This window comes from Hemitrygon akajei, chromosome 11 (assembly GCF_048418815.1).
Source record: "Hemitrygon akajei chromosome 11, sHemAka1.3, whole genome shotgun sequence".
Taxonomy (NCBI): domain Eukaryota; kingdom Metazoa; phylum Chordata; class Chondrichthyes; order Myliobatiformes; family Dasyatidae; genus Hemitrygon; species Hemitrygon akajei.
The window spans coordinates 117,501,481-117,521,565 of NC_133134.1; the positions used below are offsets into that span (position 1 = coordinate 117,501,481).

Consider the following 20,085-nt stretch of genomic DNA (forward strand, 5'->3'; position numbering starts at 1 on the left):
AGAAATCTATGCTAGTACTTCAGTTGTGGACTCATCAGTCGGATGTATGTGTTGAAACTTTAATTAGCTCCTTTACTTCAATCCTTTGCAAGAAAAGGCTAACAAACTTTTCACTTTCCCAAACTACTAGCTGTACCAGTAGGCTAACCTGCAGATTTATTTACAAAGTTACCCACATTCCTTTCACGATCAACCATTTCCAGAGTCGCAGTTTGAACAAATACTCTAATCCTCTGCTTTTCGTATCAAAGTGGATACCTAAGCACTTGTTCATATAAAATGTTCTTTTCCTCTTGCTCACAGTTAACCTTCTGCAAATTGATGCAACCTTTACAGTAATCCAGCTCTCAATTTATGAAATCACTTTGGTTTGCATCAGCAGCAGACTTAAAACTTGCTCATCCAAGAAACTGATGAGCATTGCCAATAGCTGAAACACAAACTTTGATCCTTCAGGCAGTTCAGCCAACAAGCAAAAATTATCCCTTTATTTCTGCTCTCTGTTTCCTGCCTGTTTATTGGTTTTCAGTCCATGCTATAATTCTGCTTCCAGTACCACAAGTGGCATTTTGAGTGGCAAATGCTCTCTGGTAATCTTAGTACATGGCCTTTCCCGTCACCATGAAGTTATAACATTGAAAGCTTCCAAAGGCTTTGCAAACACTAAACTGGAAAGCATCTTCCATGGCAAAGTTTAAATCAGATTCAACTGTGTATCTGAGTTAACTGTCTCATTTATTTTTTAAAAAATAACTGGACAAGATTACAAGCCGAGTACTAAAGAGTCCTACAAATCCTGCCACACCCTGCTCGGTTTCATTGCTTTATACAGGTGAGATCACGTCCCATACAAACACCTATCCTTCTCATATCATTGCTTGTATAGTCTTTTATGTCTTCTATTCTCTTTCAAGTGTGTTTGTACATTAGCTTCAATATAATTATGGAGAAGGACAGGACTGGACCTAGAGTTGAGATTTTTGATTGGAGAAAGGCTAACTTTGAGGAGATGCGCAGGGATTTAGAGAGAGTGGATTGGGTCAAGTTGTTTTATGGGAAGGATGTAATAGAGAAATGGAGGTCATTTAAGGGTGAAATTATAAGGGTACAGAATCTTTATGTTCCTGTTCGGTTGAAAGGAAAGGTTAAAGGTTTGAAAGCGCCATGGTTTTCAAGGGATATTAGAAACTTGGTTCGAAAAAAGAGGGATGTATACAATAGATATAGGCAGCATGGAGTAAAGGATTTGCTCGAGGAATATAAAGAATGTAAAAGGAAACTTAAGAAAGAGATTAGAAAAGCTAAAAGAAGTTACGAGTTTGGTTTGGCAAATAAGGTGGAAGTAAATCCGAAAGGCTTCTACAGTTATATTAAAAGCAAGAGGATAGTGAGGGATAAAATTGGTCCCTTAGAGAATCAGGGTGGTCAGCTATGTGTGGAGCCGAGGGAGATGGGAGAGATTTTGAACGATTTCTTCTCTTCGGTATTCACTAAGGAGAAGGATATTGAATGGTGTAAGGTGTGGGAAACAAGTAAGGAAGTTATGGAACCTATGACAATTAAAGAGGTGGAAGTACTGGCGCTTTTAAGAAATTTAAAAGTGGATAAATCTCCGGGTCCTGACCGGATATTCCCCAGGACCTTGAGGGAAGTTTGTGTAGAGATAGCAGGAGCTCTGACGGAGATTTTTCAGATGACATTAGAAACGGGGATTGTGCCGGAGGATTGGCGTATTGCTCATGTGGTTCCATTGTTTAAAAAGGGTTCTAGAAGTAAGCCTGGCAATTATAGACCTGTCAGTTTGGCATCAGTGGTGGGTAAATTAATGGAAAGTATTCTTAGAGATAGTATTTATAATTATCTGGATAGACAGGATCTGATTAGGAGTAGCCAGCATGGATTTGTGCGTGGAAGGTCATGTTTGACAAACCTTATTGAATTTTTTGAAGTAGTTACGAGGAATGTTGACGAGGGTAAGGCAGTGGATGTAGTCTATATGGACTTCAGCAAGGCCTTTGACAAAGTTCCACATGGAAGGTTAGTTAAGAAGGTTCAGTCGTTAGGTATTAATGCTGGAGTAATAAAATGGATTCAACAGTGGCTAGATGGGAGATACCAGAGAGTAGTGGTGGATAATTGTTTATCGGGATGGAGGCCGGTGACTAGCGGGGTGCCTCAGGGATCTGTTTTGGGCCCAATGTTGTTTGTAATATACATAAATGATCTGGATGATGGGGTGGTAAATTGGATTAGTAAGTATGCTGATGATACTAAGGTAGGAGGTGTTGTGGATAATGAGGTGGGTTTTCAAAGCTTGCAGGGAGATTTATGCCGGTTAGAAGAATGGGCTGAACATTGGCAGATGGAGTTTAATGCTGAGAAGTGTGAGGTTCTACATTTTGGCAGGAATAATCCAAATAGAACATACAGGGTAAATGGTAGGGCATTGAGGAATGCAGTGGAACAGAGAGATCTAGGAATAACAGTGCATAGTTCCCTGAAGGTGGAGTCTCATGTAGATAGGGTGGTGAAGAAGGCTTTTGGAACGCTGGCCTTTATAAATCAGAGCATTGAGTACAGAAGTTGGGATGTAATGTTAAAATTGTACAAGGCATTGGTAAGGTCAAATTTGGAATATTGTGTACAGTTCTGGTCACCGAATTATAGGAAAGATATCAATAAATTAGAGAGAGTGCAGAGACGATTTACTAGGATGTTACCTGGGTTTCAGCACTTAAGTTACAGAGAAAGGTTGAACAAGTTAGGTCTCTATTCATTGGAGCGCAGAAGGTTGAGGGGGGATTTGATCGAGGTATTTAAAATGTTGAGAGGGATAGATAGAGTTGACGTGAATAGGCTGTTTCCATTGAGAGTAGGGGAGATTCAAACGAGAGGACATGATTTGAGAGTTAGGAGGCAAAAGTTTAAGGGAAACACGAGGGGGTATTTCTTTACTCAGAGAGTGATAGCTGTGTGGAATGAGCTTCCTGTAGAAGTAGTAGAGGCCAGTTCAGTTGAGTCATTTAAGGTAAAATTGGATAGGTATATGGACAGGAAAGGAGTGGAGGGTTATGGGCTGAGTGCGGGTAGGTGGGACTAGGTGAGATTAAGAGTTCGGCACGGACTAGGAGGGCCGGAATGGCCTGTTTCCGTGCTGTGATTGTTATATGGTTATATGGTTCCCAGTTGATCATTCAAAAACATGGATATCAATCTTTAGACTTCTTGGAATGTTAGATCCAGGATGCACTAACCTGATCCAAGCCATCTGTTTCACAGCCAAGAGTAGTAATAAAACTACATCTGCTTCTTTTGAAATAACCCCTGCTGATTGCCTCCTCCAAGCCTGGCAACTGCTTTAAGCCACTTGTGGCAGAGCAACTAGTCTCTGCTCTATTCTTATTGGCATGTTCTTTTTGGCTGGAATACTTCTACAACTTTGTCAAAGATGACTCAAGAACATGGAGGGAGGAGTACTTAGTGATAATGATGTCATTAAAAATGTAGAGTGTTGTTGTGTAATCATCAGCTGGCCATGAGGCATGAGCACTAACTCCCACTTGGACAGCCTATACTTGAGAGCCAACCCTGTCTTGTTCTGAGGTGATATGGGTTATTCCTTTATCAGGTTATCCTAATAAACCTTTGCTGGAGCTGTTTTGTGATTCTAGCTCTATTTTCCCATTTTCTTGCTTTCTTTTTCTTCATTGTAACTTCTGAAGGCACTTTTTTACATTGCAATTCAGATCAAAATATAACACTGATGAAAGAATTGGCTTTACTAATTGTAATTAGGAATGAAACTACAACTGTAACTCTATTTCATAAGAATCACAACTTTGGAACCTTAAGTTGCAAATGATTCCTTGTAAATATGTTTTTACCCTTACTGAGTAATGTACATTTCTCCACTGTAGTGGCTCCCAACGTGTGATTCATGGCAATCATGGCTAAAGACGACAGGGGATCTGAGGCACTGAGGCAATTTAGTTAGAGATCTCACCCAAAAGAAATAATAATAAAAAATAAAGATAAAATATGGAGGCAGCACAACCAGCTATCCGTAGGCAGTCACTGGACAACCTTTCCTGCTTTAAGGAACTGACCAGTGGATGTTTATAGAGAGAAACAGATGCTTAAGGAACTAGAATGCCCATTGACTAGTGTTAGGAACTACTGCTCTGCTTTCACAGACTTCTCTAATTCTGAATGGCATCTATTAAAAAGCAAGCAATTCAACAGTTTAAATGCTCCTGTCATGGGAATTTAGCAGATTTCATTATTTACATATTTCAGAATAACAAGATTATGATTGAGGTGAATTGTTCAATCCAGAAATGGAATAACATTTTAGATGAAAAAATAAGATAAATCTGAACTTTTACTTTCCAAGGAGTGAAGAAATTTTGAATTAATTTACCAAAAAAGGACTTTGAACTTAGCACAATAAAATGATTGGATGCATTTTTACAGAGAAAACATAAAGGGATTTAATTTAAAAAAACTAGTAGGTGGGATTGATCTACCAGAAAAAAAGTAAATTGTCTAATGCTTTTTCTAAGAGTTATTACATTTAAGTGATTGGGATACATACTGTAAATGAATTTTAAGCTGGTATTTTCATGGGTGAAACTATTGAATTCTATTAAAAAAATATGGAGGTGGGTATTTCATTGAACATCCACAATGAACTGAATAAGATATACTTCAAGGCTGTTCAAAGCATTGAACTTTTTGCTTTATTTATTGTTTTGCTCACTTTTATTGTACTGTATCTGAATACAATATTGCCTTTCCCGTGTTACAAGGATTCATAACAAGCCTCTTCATTTGGATCTTCCAGATAAACTGGAAACTCAGATTCATTTTGGCATGTCAGACATTATCTATGGGAATTTGTAAGGCAAATATATCAAGTGCAGCAATCCATTTTGCTGCATTTTTCCATTTAAAAATATATTTCAGATTTATAACATTCAGCTCTTTATCACTAATCTGTCCAGGTAATCTGTGCAGAAAACAGAGGCGAGTGAATGAAATTAGGTTTTGAATTCATTTCATGTCCAGCCAGTTCTAGTTTTTACATTTCCTCGTGGTACATCTCAGGCACCGGGACTGGTGATTTAATATGAATAAATATTGCATTGTCACTCTGTAGTATTGTACTTACGGGAAGTTTGGTGGTTCAAATGCAGATTTGATAACTCCAGCATAAATTGAAAGAATGGATAAAATGACACATGCCAGGAATACCAGGGCAAACTTGTTGACGTATTTGACTCCTACAAAGACTACCAGAGCCATGCAGGTGAGGACACACGTTCCATACACACGCATGTTATTCAACATGGCTGCTGCTTCCTCACTGGCCTCCTCGGCTTTGAAAATTGCCATACTGGGGAATATGTAAGTCTGTAAAAAGTAACAGTAATGTATTTCACTGTATGTTTCCAAGTTCCAATGTATATTTGATAAATAAACTTTAATCATTGTTATCAACATTCAATGTTAGAATATTAATCAAGTTAGTTCTTTACATTTTCAGATGGAATCGCCTCAGGATAGGAAAGATGTGGAAGCTTTAGAGAGGGTGCAGAGGAACTTACCTGGATGCTGCCTGGATTGGAGAGCATTTCATACGAGGACAGGTTGAGTGAGCTCAGGCTTTTCTCTTGGGAGAGAAGGAGGATGAGAGGAAACTTGATAGAGGTGTACAAGATGATAAGAGGCATAGATCAAGAGGACAGCCACAGGGAAGGACTGGCAAATCCAAGGGACATAATTTTAAGTTGATTGGAGGAAAGGGGGATGTCAGAGAGAAGTATTTTTATACAGAGACTGATATGTGCATGGAACGCCCTGCTAGAGATGGTGGTAGAGGCAGATATATTAGGGGTATTTAAGAAACTCTTGGATATGTACATGGATGATAGAAAAATAGAGGGCGATTTAGGAGGGAAGGGTTAGATTAATCTTAAAACGGTTAAAAGGTCAGTACAACACTGTGAGCCGAAGGGCCTGTTCTGTGCTCTAACATTCTGTGCTCTATGTATAATGATTTGGAGACGTCTGTCTGGCCCCTTATGTCTACCCTGCCTTTTGATGAATTCAGCATTGTTGGGCATCTCAATTCCATTTCTTTACTCGGTCTTCAGTATCCTTCGGCACCCACCTGAGCAAAACTCTGTCAACGGCAATGTCAGAAATTGCCTGTTGGTCTGGATTGGTATTATTTTGTTGTAGAGAATTCCAAATGTCTCTTGCTTTTTAGAACATAATGGCTGATTATTTTCTGGCCCTCTATGATACTGACCTAGATCGTAAGTCAGCACTGACTGGTAATCACTCCTGAGTTCTTTCTGAACTCTATGCCCGATACCACTTAGCATTTATTTACGCAGCTAATGGTGATGCAGGCGCTGATCATTAAAGCAATTGCTATTGTAATTATTATCCTCCAGCAAGAAAAGAGCCACTCTGTGTAAACAAATGCTGTTTTCGATAATTATTTCTTTACACAATTAAAGCTGATGTCTTCTCAGCCCAGAATCAATGAGTAAACTTCCCTGACTGCAGCACATGGGCAGATGTGGACAGCAGGGAAGAACAGCAGACGACACTGTTGTCCCACAGCTCCAGTGACCTGTCAGAGTGACCCTTACACAGTGTCCCTCCTGGACAGCATAGGTTTGCTCCCACGTAGAACACAGAACATGGAACAGTACAGTACAGTATGGGATCTTCGGCCTGGCATGGGCTATTGTGTAGATCTGTATAACCCACTCCATGATCAATCCAACCCTTTCCTCCTACACAGCTCTTTACCCTCCATTTTGCTTACACCCATGTGCTTCTGACAGTTTATTCTAGGCCCCCACCCACACTCTGTGTGAAAAACCTGCCTCTGACATCCCCCCAAAGCTTTCCTCTACTCACCTTGAAATACTCTGGCAGGTTGAGTGGCCTACTGCAGCTTACTCCGTGGTGCAGGTAAATGGGAAAAAGAATTGAAAGGAGAGATGGTGGGTGTGCGTGAGAGAGTAAAGGATGCAGCATTCCAGGGAAATACGGAGAGGGCTTCATGGGTCTCGTAATGCTGGGAGCCAGCACCGACTCTATGGATTGAATGGCATTTTTTATGTTGTTTTCAGCATAATTCAGTCATTGATGAATGGGCTGCGGGCAGAAAACAGAACTTGTGTTTTAGTGGATTTATTTTCATCGCCTGTGAGTCCGTGGGGATTTAGCAGCAAGTTGAGTAGTGCACAACATTCTCTTGAGAAAGAGGCTGTAGTGACAGTGGAGTTCAGAAGGATGGGGGGGGGGGGAGGTGTTAAGGATTTCATTGAAACCTACAGGATACTTAAAGGCCTAGGAATTCATTACCATGCAGGGCTGTGGAGGCCAATTCACTGGATGTACTTAAAGCAGAGATTGACATGTTCTGATTGGCAAAGTGTTTGAGGGTTTTGGAGAGAAGGTGAGAGAAATCAGCCACGATTGAATGACAGAGCAGACTAGATGGTCCAAATGGCCAGAATATGCCCTGACATTTAATGGTGTTATGGCCTTAAGGGGTTCTCATTAAGCCTTTTGCATCTCCCTCATTGGAGGGGGGAGGGTCACAGTGTGCAACAAGGAGGGCAGTTAAGCTGGTAGCTGTGATGGTGTAGGTGGAAGGCTGTCACTCCATGTGGCCACCACATCCTTCCCTTCCAGTGCTATGTTGGAGAGCTCCTCAAATGAGTCTCCAAGAAGGGGGCTGGAGTGATGACCAAACAGTCCACCCCCCTTCACTCCTGGGATCTCCCTCTCCTCTAACTGCCCCATGCAGACCATAACACTCTCAGGGTCGGGAAAGCTGGTTCTCGCCTGTCATCTTTGTCCTTGTCTCCAGTTGTCCTCGCCATGGTATTCTGGTTAATGCTGGTAACTCTGTGTAACAGCAGGTGTTAAATCTGGTGACTTATGCCAGCTGCTGGGAAATCCAGGAAGGGTTAAATCAGAAGAGTATTTTGCAAACTTTATCTTTCTTCCCTCTCAGTTATCAAGACGTATATAAGCAGAGGAGCTCTTGTCCAATTCCAGTACTTCAGTCATCCAAGACAAGATACTTACTGAATAGATACCCCATTCATTGACAGAATGTTACTCCCAGCCCCACAAGGAAAGTTTGGCCTCCATTACCCAGGAAATCCCATGGTGAGACCTTTCCTCTGCTGATGGGTAACTCTCCGCACCTCCTCTCACAGTTCCCTGTGCCGGGAATGCCATTCCTTCCACCTCTCTCCACCCGCTGTTCTGCCCTCAATACCTGGGCAGCCACCTCTCCTGGCTCGATGTACCTCTGGAGGTCGTATCACATCATTTCTCACCACTACCCACCTCACTCACTCAACTGATTCATACACCCGCCTCTCCTCTTGCTGCATCTCTCCTGTCTTGTTTGGATCAGCACCCAGGACCTTAGTGTCTCATTCCTGGAAATTCCAGACAACTCTGAGTGGATTTTGTTCCGAGATGGGCAGTCACTGTTGGTAGAGAAGCTAACATTTCGCAGACTTACCAAACTGAGTTCGTGGCTGCTTGGTTGAAGGCTATTTGCAGCGCCAGATACAGTGAATCCATGGTTCAATCAAAAGTGTCTTTTCAGAGCCTCTTAGATAGGTACATGGAGCTTAGGAAAATAGAGGGAATAGAGGGAAATTCTAGGCAGTTTCTAGAGTAGGTTAAATGGTCGGCACAACATTGTGGGCTGAAGGGCCTGTAATGTCCCTGTAGATTTCTATGTTCTATGTTCAATCATGCTCGTGGTTTTCACTTTTCTATGCTTCTCTTGACTGTAGTTAACGCAGTGACCTAAGCAAGGATTTCCCTCTCCACTGGTACGTAATGAGAGGGGATCTCCTTAAAACCTATTGAATATTGAAAAGCCTAGATAGAGTGGACATGGAAAAGATGTTTCCTATGAGGGGGTGTCTAGGACCCGAGGGCACTGCCTCAGATTAGAAGCATGTCCCTTTAGAACTGAGATGAGGAGGAATTTCTTTTGTCAAAGGGTGGAGAACCTGTGGAATACATTGCCATGGAGGCCAAGTCATTGGATATTTTTAAAGCATTAAATATTGTTGATTAGTAAGGGGATCAAAGGTTACAGGGAGAAGGTGGAGCTGAGTGATGAAGGTGCTAAACAGTGACTCCTTTGCTTGTATTTTCAGAAACAGCTCTATTTCTATCTCTTTTTTTCCCTTTCAAGGTTCTTTTGAAGACCCTGACCTGGAGTTACACGCTGACTTTGGTTTTTTCTGGGAATGGGACCCACACTCAGGGTCTCACGACCGGCTGCGTTTCGATATGCCAAGGGCGCGGCCTAGAAGACTAGTGCACCTTCAGGGTGCTGGATTTTCGTGGCTCTGGAGGCGGGCGGATTCAAAGCGGGTGCCACTGACTGATGCGTCGTGGGAGGACAAGGAAGATCAGAAGTAGTGAGCTTGCTGTTGGTTGTGAGCCCAGAGGCACAGAGCTCGGTAAAGCGATGCGACAGACTTCTAAAACCATAAATCAGCGAGCTGTTTTGTTATGTCTCCCCTCTCACTGTCACATGGAAACACCTCTTTTTCCCTTACTAGGGTGAGAGAGAGCCTGTGGTATGTTGAATACTGGGCGAACGAGTAGTCTTTGGGGTACTGCAAGTTCGTGTCTTTATTGATGCTCTGCTGCACACTTGGTGGTGCTTGGTGGTGGAGGGGGTGCTGATGCTTTTTGCTGGTGGGGGTGGGGGGGGAGTTGTTGCTTTGTTGCTGCTTATGCATGGGGGGCTGGGGGTTCTAACATTTAACTGTCATTCATTCTTTGGGGCACTCCTCTGATTTTAGTGGATGTTTGCGAAGAAAAATAATTTCAGGATGTATATTGCATACATTTCTCTGACATTAAATGTACCTGTTGAAACCTACTGAATAGGGTTGAGAGGGATAATAAATCAGCCATGATGGAATGGTGGCACAGACTTTATGGGCCAGATGGGCTAACACTGCTCAAACGTTTTATGGTCTTATCTTAAATCTTTTTTCTAGTAAAGAGCACTCAATTTCTGATTATATCATTGACAGTAAAGCATTCTGGGGCATCCAATGACCATGACAGATGTTACAGAAAAGCATTCTCTCTCCCCTTCCAGCCCTTGCTGCCTGTACTCACCAATAGGATTTCAATGGTGCCCAGGATATACATAGCACCGGCGAACGTTGTCCCCAGGTAGAAACAGAGTCCCACTGCACCCCCGAATTCAGGGCCCAGCGAGCGAGAGATCATGTAGTAGGAACCGCCAGCTGCAGGAAAGACAATAAGCAAAAGGGGGTTGGGGAACGGTCCATCTAATGTGGCCACTGACATTGATTTGCTCTGAGATCAGATCAGAGGCTCGTAGAGTCATATTAAAAGTACGCAACACTTGTTTGAGAATTAAATGAAACAAATTTGAGCTTTAACTCATAATCTGTTACATAACAACTTGCATGTACATAGTGGCTTTAATGCCTGAAGATATACCACAGAACTCTTATGAGACAAGATCTGACACCAAACAACATTCTGAGATAGTAAAGAGATTTTAGATTAGCTTTATTTGTCACATGTACTTGGAAACATACAGCGAAATGCGTTGCTTGCATCAAATCAAATCAATGAGCACTGCAGTGGGCAGCGCATGAGTGTTATCATAGTTTCGGCATCAAAAAAGCATGCCCACAACACATTAATCCTAACCCATCGGTATGTGGGAGGAAACTGGAGCACTCAGAGGAGAACCACGCGGTCACAGGGAGAACGTACAGACTCTTTACAGGCAGCAGCGAGAATTGAACCACGATCAGTGACTGCTGGTGCTGTAATAGCATCAATCTAACCACTGCCCAAACGAAACATTACCAGTGACGATCTGAAGGTCTATCGAAGATAACAGTTTTCAGGCACATTTTGTAAGAAGGTTTGTTGAGATTGAGGGTGGGGGCTTCAGTGCTCAGAACTCTGACAAAAGGCGGTGGCGGAGGCCAGAAATGGAGGTGGTCTCAGAACCAGATTCAGGTGAGGCTGGCAAGACTCACGATCTCCAGTTTTTCATATAGACCAGTCTCATCTCAGGCAACATCAATGCAGCTGCTTGCCTCAGGATTAAATTGTCAGTCATCCAACTCAGTCTTTCTTTGCTGTACCACTGAACACGAGAACCGCCATCTGTCCCAGGGAAAAGCAGCCTGGAGGTGTGGTGGTTCAGATCGTCACCCCGGTAGAGAATGGCCTTCAACAGGCAAACGGTGTCACTTTAATCCTCCTGCAACTGAAACACGATCCCGAAGCTTCTGATACTCCGATGCTCAGGTACGTCAAGGAAGTTATCCTCCACTTCTCTGTGGCAGCATGTTTTCTTGTTGTGTTTGTAGTTTGCTTTATTTTCTCATTGGTTTTTTGTCTTAGTTTGTGAGTAGTTTTTCATTGATTCTATTGTACTTTGTATTTACTGTGAAAGCTTGCAAAAATATGTTGCATATATGTACTTTGATAATACATTTACTTTGAACTTTGCTAACTGTTATGTTGTATAGCTTCAAAAACTAATGGGAAGAAAAACACTGGAGCTTGGAAAAACATGTCTACTTCAGTTCTCTTTAGTGAGGCGCATACATATGACGCGGTAGCATAATAACATATGCTATTCATGTACTTTTGCGTATAACCCATAATGAATTATGTAAACAACAAAGAATGCTTAATCAAACAATATATTTACAATGTTACTCAAATAGTACTGAAGTATTAAATATATTACACTCCTCCCTGTTTATCAATAAACTCCAAATCAGTATAGAATGCAGTTTAACTTGTATATGTACACTCAACCACACACACACACACACACACACACACACACACACAATGATAGGGTGGCTTTGTGACTTTCTCTCACTGACAGAGCATTTGGAATCACATGACCACTTGGGCCCACTAGATCAGGAGGGAGTGTTATCTCCCACATTGTATCTCACCTTCAGATTATTGTTGAATTCCTTCACTAGAAATGAGGTGAAAAGCTCGAATCAGAATCAAGTTTATGATCACTGACATGTAACTTGTTTTGTGGCAGCAGTGCAGTGCAATACATTAAAAGTTACTATAAGATACAAGAAAGAATAAATAAACACATAGGGCAAAAGGGGAGTAGTGAGGTAGTGTTCATGGGTTCATGAACCATTCAGAGGGGAATGAGCTATTGCTAAAGCATTGAGTTGGGTCTTCACTCTTCCCCATCATGGCAATCTCTGCACTTCAGCAGACACAGTCAGACTGGACTCAAGAATCTCCTGTCCAAAGATGTACCTCTTCCCTGAAGACAGTAATGAGAAGAGGGCATGTCCTGGGTGGTGAAGGTCCTCAATGACAAATGACACTTCCTTGAGGCATTGGTTTTTGAGGATATTCATGATGGAGGACAGGTGATGGAGATGGCTGAGTCTATAACTGCAGTGCCCCTTCCTGTCACTAGTTACTTTAGGTGATAAGTTCATATTTTCCAAGCCATAAAATTATGTAATTATGTTCATTAATATCTAGAACAAGCTTCAAAGAATAACCGTCTCTTAAAATGATCAAACAGGATGGATTGAATAAGGTTTCTAGGTTTGAATTAATCACTTAGCTATTGTAAAAATTGGGACTCTACTTTTAAAAGAAGGGACTGGGACCATAACTAGGAGTGATCTGCTCCTTTTATTATAGAAGTAAAATGGATAGCACCCTGAAGACAGGTTAAAAATCATTCATATTCTCAACTATCTGGAGTATTTTATATGCATCTGCTTATTTAAGGAGGGACATGCAGTATATATAGATGAAATGGAACAAAGGTTCACCTGATTAATTCCTGTGAAGGTGGGAGAGATTAAGTATACTGAGACTGTTCAGAGGAATAAGAAAGGCACAAAATTCTTAGAGGGCTTGACAGGGCAGAGGTAGGGTAAATATTTCCCCCAGTAAGAACCAGGCGTTACAGCCTCAGCCTGAGGTGCCAGATATGAGGAAAAATTCTTCACCCAGAGGACAGTGATTCATAACAATTCTCCACTCATGCGACAGTGAAGCATCAGTCTCAGGATATATCTGAGATTGTTACATTTTCAGATAATAGGGAATCATGGATACAAGTTTTGTGCAGAAAAATATAACTGAGGTGAAAGCATAAATATCAGGCTAGGCATGTGGGACTGAATGGCCTTCTTCCTTCTGCTTCAGTTTTAAAAATTCTTACTTTATTGTCCATTGATTCCTGAAACACCGGTTTACTTGTTTATCATTTATTCACTTTAACATGAGGGGCCATTGTCATCTTCCTCACATTCCTCCTTCTGAATCAGGTTATGTGTTCAGGTCCAGTCTCCAGATACTTGGGCTCAAGAGTCAAGCTGATGCAGAGCTGAGTTGGGGAGGGGAGGTGAGGAATCATATTTCAGATGAGGAACTCTGTTGCAGTCCCATCTGGCTTCTCAGCTACCTGTAAAGATTTTCTGGCATTGTTGAAAGAGAGTTTGTTCCTCCAGTTCCTCCACTGGTTTCCCAAATATCTTTTGTGGAAAGAGAAACAGGTCAAAGACACTTCTTCACAGGTAGGTGTAAAAAGGGGGTAAAAACAGGTTAGCCTTAAATTGCATAAAGGTGGGAGCAGGAGCAAAGGATGGATAGGACAAAGGAAACAGCTGTGATGGGGGAGGTCAGCATTGCTGCATGGATAACATAGGGGTCTTATAGTCTGTGAGTAAATGGGGGCAGTTAAAAGGTGATAATATAAACCTGGAAATATAATATATTGTAAGGTGTCAGGTTGTAGGGCATGATGAAGTCCGGCTGTGCAGAGATATAACCATTTTCACAGAAGGACAAGTTAAAGAGAAACTGAGTTTATTTCATATTTCCAGCATCTGCATGCTTTCTTTATTTTCAGAGTTTGCTTGTCCTTTTACTTCATTGCCTTTGAGTGAACAGTGCTGTAGGACTTCCTACATTGCAATAGGGACTGTATTTCATAGGAGGAAGGTCAGGGCATTCTGGGGGTTATGGAAAATGCTACAGAAAGGCAAGTTGCCCTTTCTAGTTATAACAGCAAAGAGTCAGAATGGGAAGTCATGTACATCTGCCTTTGATTCTAATTCATGAACAATAAATTCTCTCAGTGTTAATAGGACAACATTAACTGGATAATTAACCACTGTAAAAAATGCAGAATTCCCAATCCAAGTCTTAGATAGGAATATCTCTCTCATATTATCAGCTCTCAGGGTATACCTATTGCGAGCTACAATTAGTGGCCACTTTATTAGATACAGGGGTACACCTATTAAAGTGGCCACAGGAGTGGAATCCGGTATGGTCTTCGGCTGTTGAAGTCCAACCACTTCAAGCTTCATTGGGTTGTGCACCCAGAGATGCTCATCTACACACCACTGCTGAGGCATGTGGTTATTTGAGTTACTGTTGCCTTCCTGCCAGCTTGAACCAGTTTGACCATTCTCCTCTGACCTCTCTCATTAACAAGGCTTTTTCACCCACAGAACTGCCACTTGCTGGATTTTTCTTCTGCACCATTCCCTGTAATCTCTAGAGACTGTCGTGCATGAAAATCCCAGGAGATCAGCTACTTCTGAGAAACTCAAACCACCCTGTCTGGCACCAGCAATCATTCCATGGTCAACATCACTGACATCACATTTCTTCCCCATTCTGATGTTTGGTCTGAACAACAACTGAACATTTTGACCACATCTGCATGTTTTTATGCATTGAGATGCTGCTAATGATTGGTTGCTTAGATTTTTGCATTAATGAGCAGGTGTAATTAAGTGTTCACAGAGTATATTTCCCTGTGACTTATTCTTTTTATGTGATCTGCAATTGTGCCCAGTTCCCCTACCACCTAGCTATGTGAAAAGAAATTTACATAATTGCCTCATTTCCTTTATTTGAATTATAGTAGGATACAGGAAAATCCTGAGGGAATCCTTGTGGTCTCATGCAGAACATGTAACCCCACACCGACAGCACTGAAGATTGGAATTCAGCCTGCGTTGTCGGAATGTTGAGGCAGCTCTGGCACTTGGGCAATAAGGAAATTCCCTTATTCCCAGAAATGCCTGACAAGGACCTAAGAATAGAAATTCATCCTTGGGGCATTTGTGCCAATTCTTGGATATGGTAGAAAATGCCACTCATCCTTTGCTTTTGATATCTCTTTCCATAAGACCATAAGATATAGGATCAGAATTAGACCATTTGGCCCACTGAGTTCTCCATTTCATCATTGCTGATGCACTTTCCCCCTCAGCCCCAATCTCCTGCCTTCTTTCCGTATCCCTTCATGCCGTGAACAATCAAGAATCTACCAACCTCTACCTTAAATATACATAACAACTTGGCCTCCATAGCTATATGTGGCAAAGAATTCTCCATAGTTACCATGCTCTGGCTAAAGAAATTCCTTCCCATTTCCATTCTTAAAGGTTGCCCCTTTATTCTAAGGCTGTGTCCTCTGGTCTTAGATTCACCCACCAGAGGCAACATCCTCTCCACATCCACTGTATCAAGCCCTTTCACCATTTGATAGGTTTCATTAAGGTCACCCCTCATTTTTCTGAATATTAGTGAATACAAGCCCAGAGCCATCAAACACTCTTCATATGACAAGCCATTCAATAGTGGAATCATTTTCATGAACCTCCTTTGAACCCTCTCCAGTTTCAGCACATCCTTTCCATGATAAGGGGCCCACAACTGCCCACAATAATACTCCAAGTGAGGTTTCACCAGTGGTTTATAAAGTTGCAACATTACATTCTTGCTTTTATATTCTAGTCCTCTTGAAATGAATGCTAACATTGCATTTGCCTTCTTCACCATAGACTCAACCTGCAAATTAACCTTTAGGGAATCCTGCACCAGGATTCCAAAGTTCCTTTACACCTCAGTTTTTCGTATTTTCTCTACAGTTAGACAATAGTCAGTCCTTTCAATTCTTCTACCAAAGTGCATGATCATACGCTTCCCAACACTGTATTCCAGCTGCCATTTCTTTGCCCATTCTCCTAATTTAAGTCCTTCTGTAGCCTCTCTACTTCCTCAAAACTACCTGCCCCTCCACCTATCTTCATATTGTCTGCAAACTTTGCAACAAAGCCATCAATTCCATTATCCAAATCATTGACATATAATGTATGAAGAAACCATCCCAACACGGACCCCAATGACGCACCACTGATTACTGGCAGCCAACAGAAAAGGCTCCCTTTATTCCCTTTCTCTGACTCCTGCCAATCAGCCACTGCTTTATCCATGCTAGGATCTTTCCTGTAATACCATGGGCTTGTAGTTTGTTAAGCAGCCTCTTGGGTGGCACCTTGTCAAAGGCCTTCTAAAATTTCAAGTACACAACATCATCTGATTCTCCATTGTCTGTCCTGCTTGTTATTTCTTCAAAGAATTCCAACAGATTTGTCAGACAAGATTTTCCCTTGAGGAACCCTAACTGACTACAGCCTATTTTATCATGAGCCTCTAAGAACCCTGAGACCTCATCCTTAATAAACGACTCTAACATATTCCCAACCATTGTGGTCAGACTACAGGCTGGCCTATAGTTTCCTTTCCTCTGCCTCTCTCCATTCTTTCAGAGCGGAGTGACATTTGCAATTTTCCAATCTTCTGGAACCATTTCAGGATCCGGTGATTCTTGAAAGATAATTTCTAATGCCTCCACAATCTCTTCAGCCACTTCTTTCAGAACCCTGGGGTGTACGCCATCTGGCCCAGGTGACTTATCTACCTTCAGACCTTTCAGTTTCCCAAGAAACTTCTCTCTAGTTATGGTAACTTCTTACATTTCAAGACACCTGACACCTGGAACTTCCACCATACAGCTAGTGGCGTCCACAGTGAAGACTGATACAAAATACTTCATCAGTTCATCCACCATTTCCTTGTCCCCTATTACTACCTCTTCAGTATCATTTCCAGCAGTCTGATATCTATTCTTGCTTCTCTTTTACATTTTATGTATCTGTAGAAACTTTTGGTATCCTCTTTAATATTATTGGCTAGTTTATTTCCATATTCCACTTTTACCTACTTAATGACTTTTTTAGTTGCTTTCTGTTGGTATTTAAAAGCTTCCCAATCCTCTAACTTCCCACTAATTGTTGCTCTATTATATGCCCTCTTGAAATGACTTTGGCTTTCTTACATCCTTCACATACATGGGGAATAAAAATCTTTATGTTACGTGTCCATCTAAATGTGCCCTGTGCAATCATAGTAATTTATAATAATTTATAATAAATAGAACAGTCAATGTAATATAGAGTACACTGAAATCAACGTGAGTTCATCAGTCTGATGGCTTGGTGGAAGAAGCTGTCCCGGAGCCTGTTGGTCCTGGCTTTTATGCTGCGGTATCTCTTCCCGGATTGTAGCAGCTGAAATAGACTGTGGCTGGGATGACTTGGGTCCCTAATGATCCTCTTTTTGGCTTTTATGTTGGCTTAGTCTTCCATTGTTAGCCATGGATGTGCCATCTTGCCTTTAGAATACTTCTTCCTCTTTGGGTTGTATATATCCTGTGCCAAGAAATTTCAGCCAATGGTCTTTGCCATCTAATAGGCATCCATTAGTCTTGAGAGACCATGGATTTGCACCTTGGAAAGTGTCCAGGGCACAGGTCTGGGCAGGGATGTATGGGAGACTGGCAGTGCCCATGCTGCAAGTCTCCCCTGTCCACGCCACCGATGTTGGCCAAGGGAAGGGCAAGGGCTGATACAGCTTGGCATCACAGAGCAATGTGTGGTTAAGTGCCTTGCTCAAGGACACAACACGCTGTGTTAGCTGAGACTCGAACTAGTGACCTTCAAGTCACTAGACCAACGCCTTAACCACTTGGCCATGCGCCAACACTGCCATCTGCCATCTATTTATTGAATTAATGAGTATTGACTAATAATATTTACACCTTAAGTACAGAATATAATTTACTTTTTAAAATTCAAATTTAAACTAAGTTTCAGCTATGTTACACAAATTACATAAGCTGATTTCCCTGTTTGAATGCCATTGTTTGAAACATGGCTTCAGAGTTTGCCAATTATATTTGTATATTTACTAAGATCGCAATGGTTAAACATCACAACCTAGTTTATCTACCACTTAAGTTAGTGGAAACTTCAGAGACTAAACTTCAATGATCAAGAAACCCATGACCTATTTCCCCCATAGATGAAACGCAGTGATTTATTAAAACAATAAAGCAGTAAGTCTCATTGCAGAGCCCTGACTGTGTCTTATTTACCCAGCTCCAGACAGTCTCCGCTACATTTCAGAATTAGCTTGTGCTTGGCTGTGCTGCGTTGCGTACACCAGGGACTGTTGCAGGAAGTGTCCTAGTTCACCACTGCATCACTTGCCACTGACCTAGTTAAGCAACTCTTCCGCAGTAACTGCAACCATGGCAGTGAGACCTTGTTTTTCTTTCTCAGAAGCTTATTTCCAAATTAAATAAAATACAATTTGCTCGCTCTTACAGTCCTTTCACTGAAAGCCAGAGTAAAAATAACATTAATTGAATACCTTAACCACAGTCTATCAATCAGACTGCATTTCTCCTTCACTGAGGCAGAGGCCCTCTGTTGATTGGGATCAGCCAAGGATGTTGTGTCCTAGCTATCCATGTTTCAGTTGATACATAAGCCAAAGCAGTATGTATTAAAAACAAGCTTTTGTCCATGGAGCAGGCTCCTCCTCGGCACGCAGCTGAAGAATCCAAAGGAACAACAAAGACCAATACAGTTTGGCACCAGCTGCGTCGCAGGAGTTGTCAGTCAGCATTGAACTCAACGTAGGACTGTGTTAGGGACTCCAGCTGCAGATTTCCCCTCGTGCCTTACTCCTGAAGCATTCCCTACCGGTGGCTACAGCTGCAAGGCAGCAGAGATTTGCAATTAGGGTTTTCCTTTTCCTAGAGGTGCTGCCGACTGCAGCCGACAGGCCCTATCTGTCCAAGCAACTGGTTTTGAGATGCCAGGAGCCCACTTTTGGCTCTTCTCCAGAAATGGTTCTGCCAAATTTAGTGGCTAAGTCACACGTGAAGGCTAGGAGCTGGACTTGGTTGACAGAGGCTCTTGGAGATGCATCTGATTGGGAGCATTTAATAGGTAGTGAGGGGAGCCTATCCCCATTAAAACTATGCCCCGCCCCGCAGCTATGACAACCTTAAGGAACACCCTTCACTGTATGCCCAAATTTACTGATAAGTTTTACAAGAAAAGGTATTGTTAAAAAATGGCTAAGATATGAATGTGCAGTAAAGTCAATTGGAAGTCTGTTGGAATAGCGGTGATCAGAGCTCCAGAGATTTGGGTTCACCTCTTGAGTCCAGTGCTGCTGGTGTGGAGTTTGAAGCGTTTCCCCATTGTAGAGTGGATCTGCTCTGGGTACTCTGGTTTCTTCCAACATCCCCAAAAGGTGGAGGTTGTTAACTAGATGATGTAAATTGATCTGAGAGTCAGCATAGCCTTATGGACCAGATAGCCTCTGTCTACATTCATTAGTACTTCCTGTGCCTAATAAAGTGGCCACTGAGTGTATATTCATGGTCTTCTGCTGCTGTAGCCCATCCACGTCAAGGTTTGACATATTGTGTATTCAGAGTGCTCTTCTGTAATGAGTGGTTTTTTTGAGCTACTGTCACCTTCCTGTCAGCTTGAACTAGTCTGGCCATTCTCCTCTGACCTCTCTCATTCACAGTGTTTTTACCCACTGGACTGCCATTCATTGGATTTTTTTTTGTTTTTCACACCATTCTCTGTAAACTCTAGAGATTGTTGTGTGTGAAAGTCCCAGGAGATCAGCATTTTCTGAGATACTGAAACCACCCTGTCTGGCACCAGCAATCATTCCACGGTCAAAGTCACTTAGATCGCATTTCTTCCCCATTCTGATGTTTAGTCTGAACAACAACTGAGCCTGTTGACCATGTCTGCATGTTTTTATGCATAG

At 41.9% G+C, this 20,085-nt stretch overlaps 1 protein-coding gene across 3 annotated transcripts in view; it reads right to left on the reverse strand.

Annotated features, from left to right (window-relative positions):
- LOC140735960 (solute carrier family 12 member 5-like) overlaps nt 1–20,085 on the reverse strand; it is a 1,160,378-nt gene that overhangs the window by 145,686 nt on the left and 994,607 nt on the right. For all 3 annotated transcript variants that reach the window (XM_073061588.1, XM_073061587.1, XM_073061589.1), the window contains exons 6-7: nt 10,201–10,331; nt 5,171–5,412 (exon numbers count right to left, since the gene is read on the reverse strand). In XM_073061588.1, coding sequence (XP_072917689.1) covers nt 5,171–5,412; nt 10,201–10,331 — 373 coding nt within the window. The remainder of the gene's footprint in view (nt 1–5,170; nt 5,413–10,200; nt 10,332–20,085) is intronic.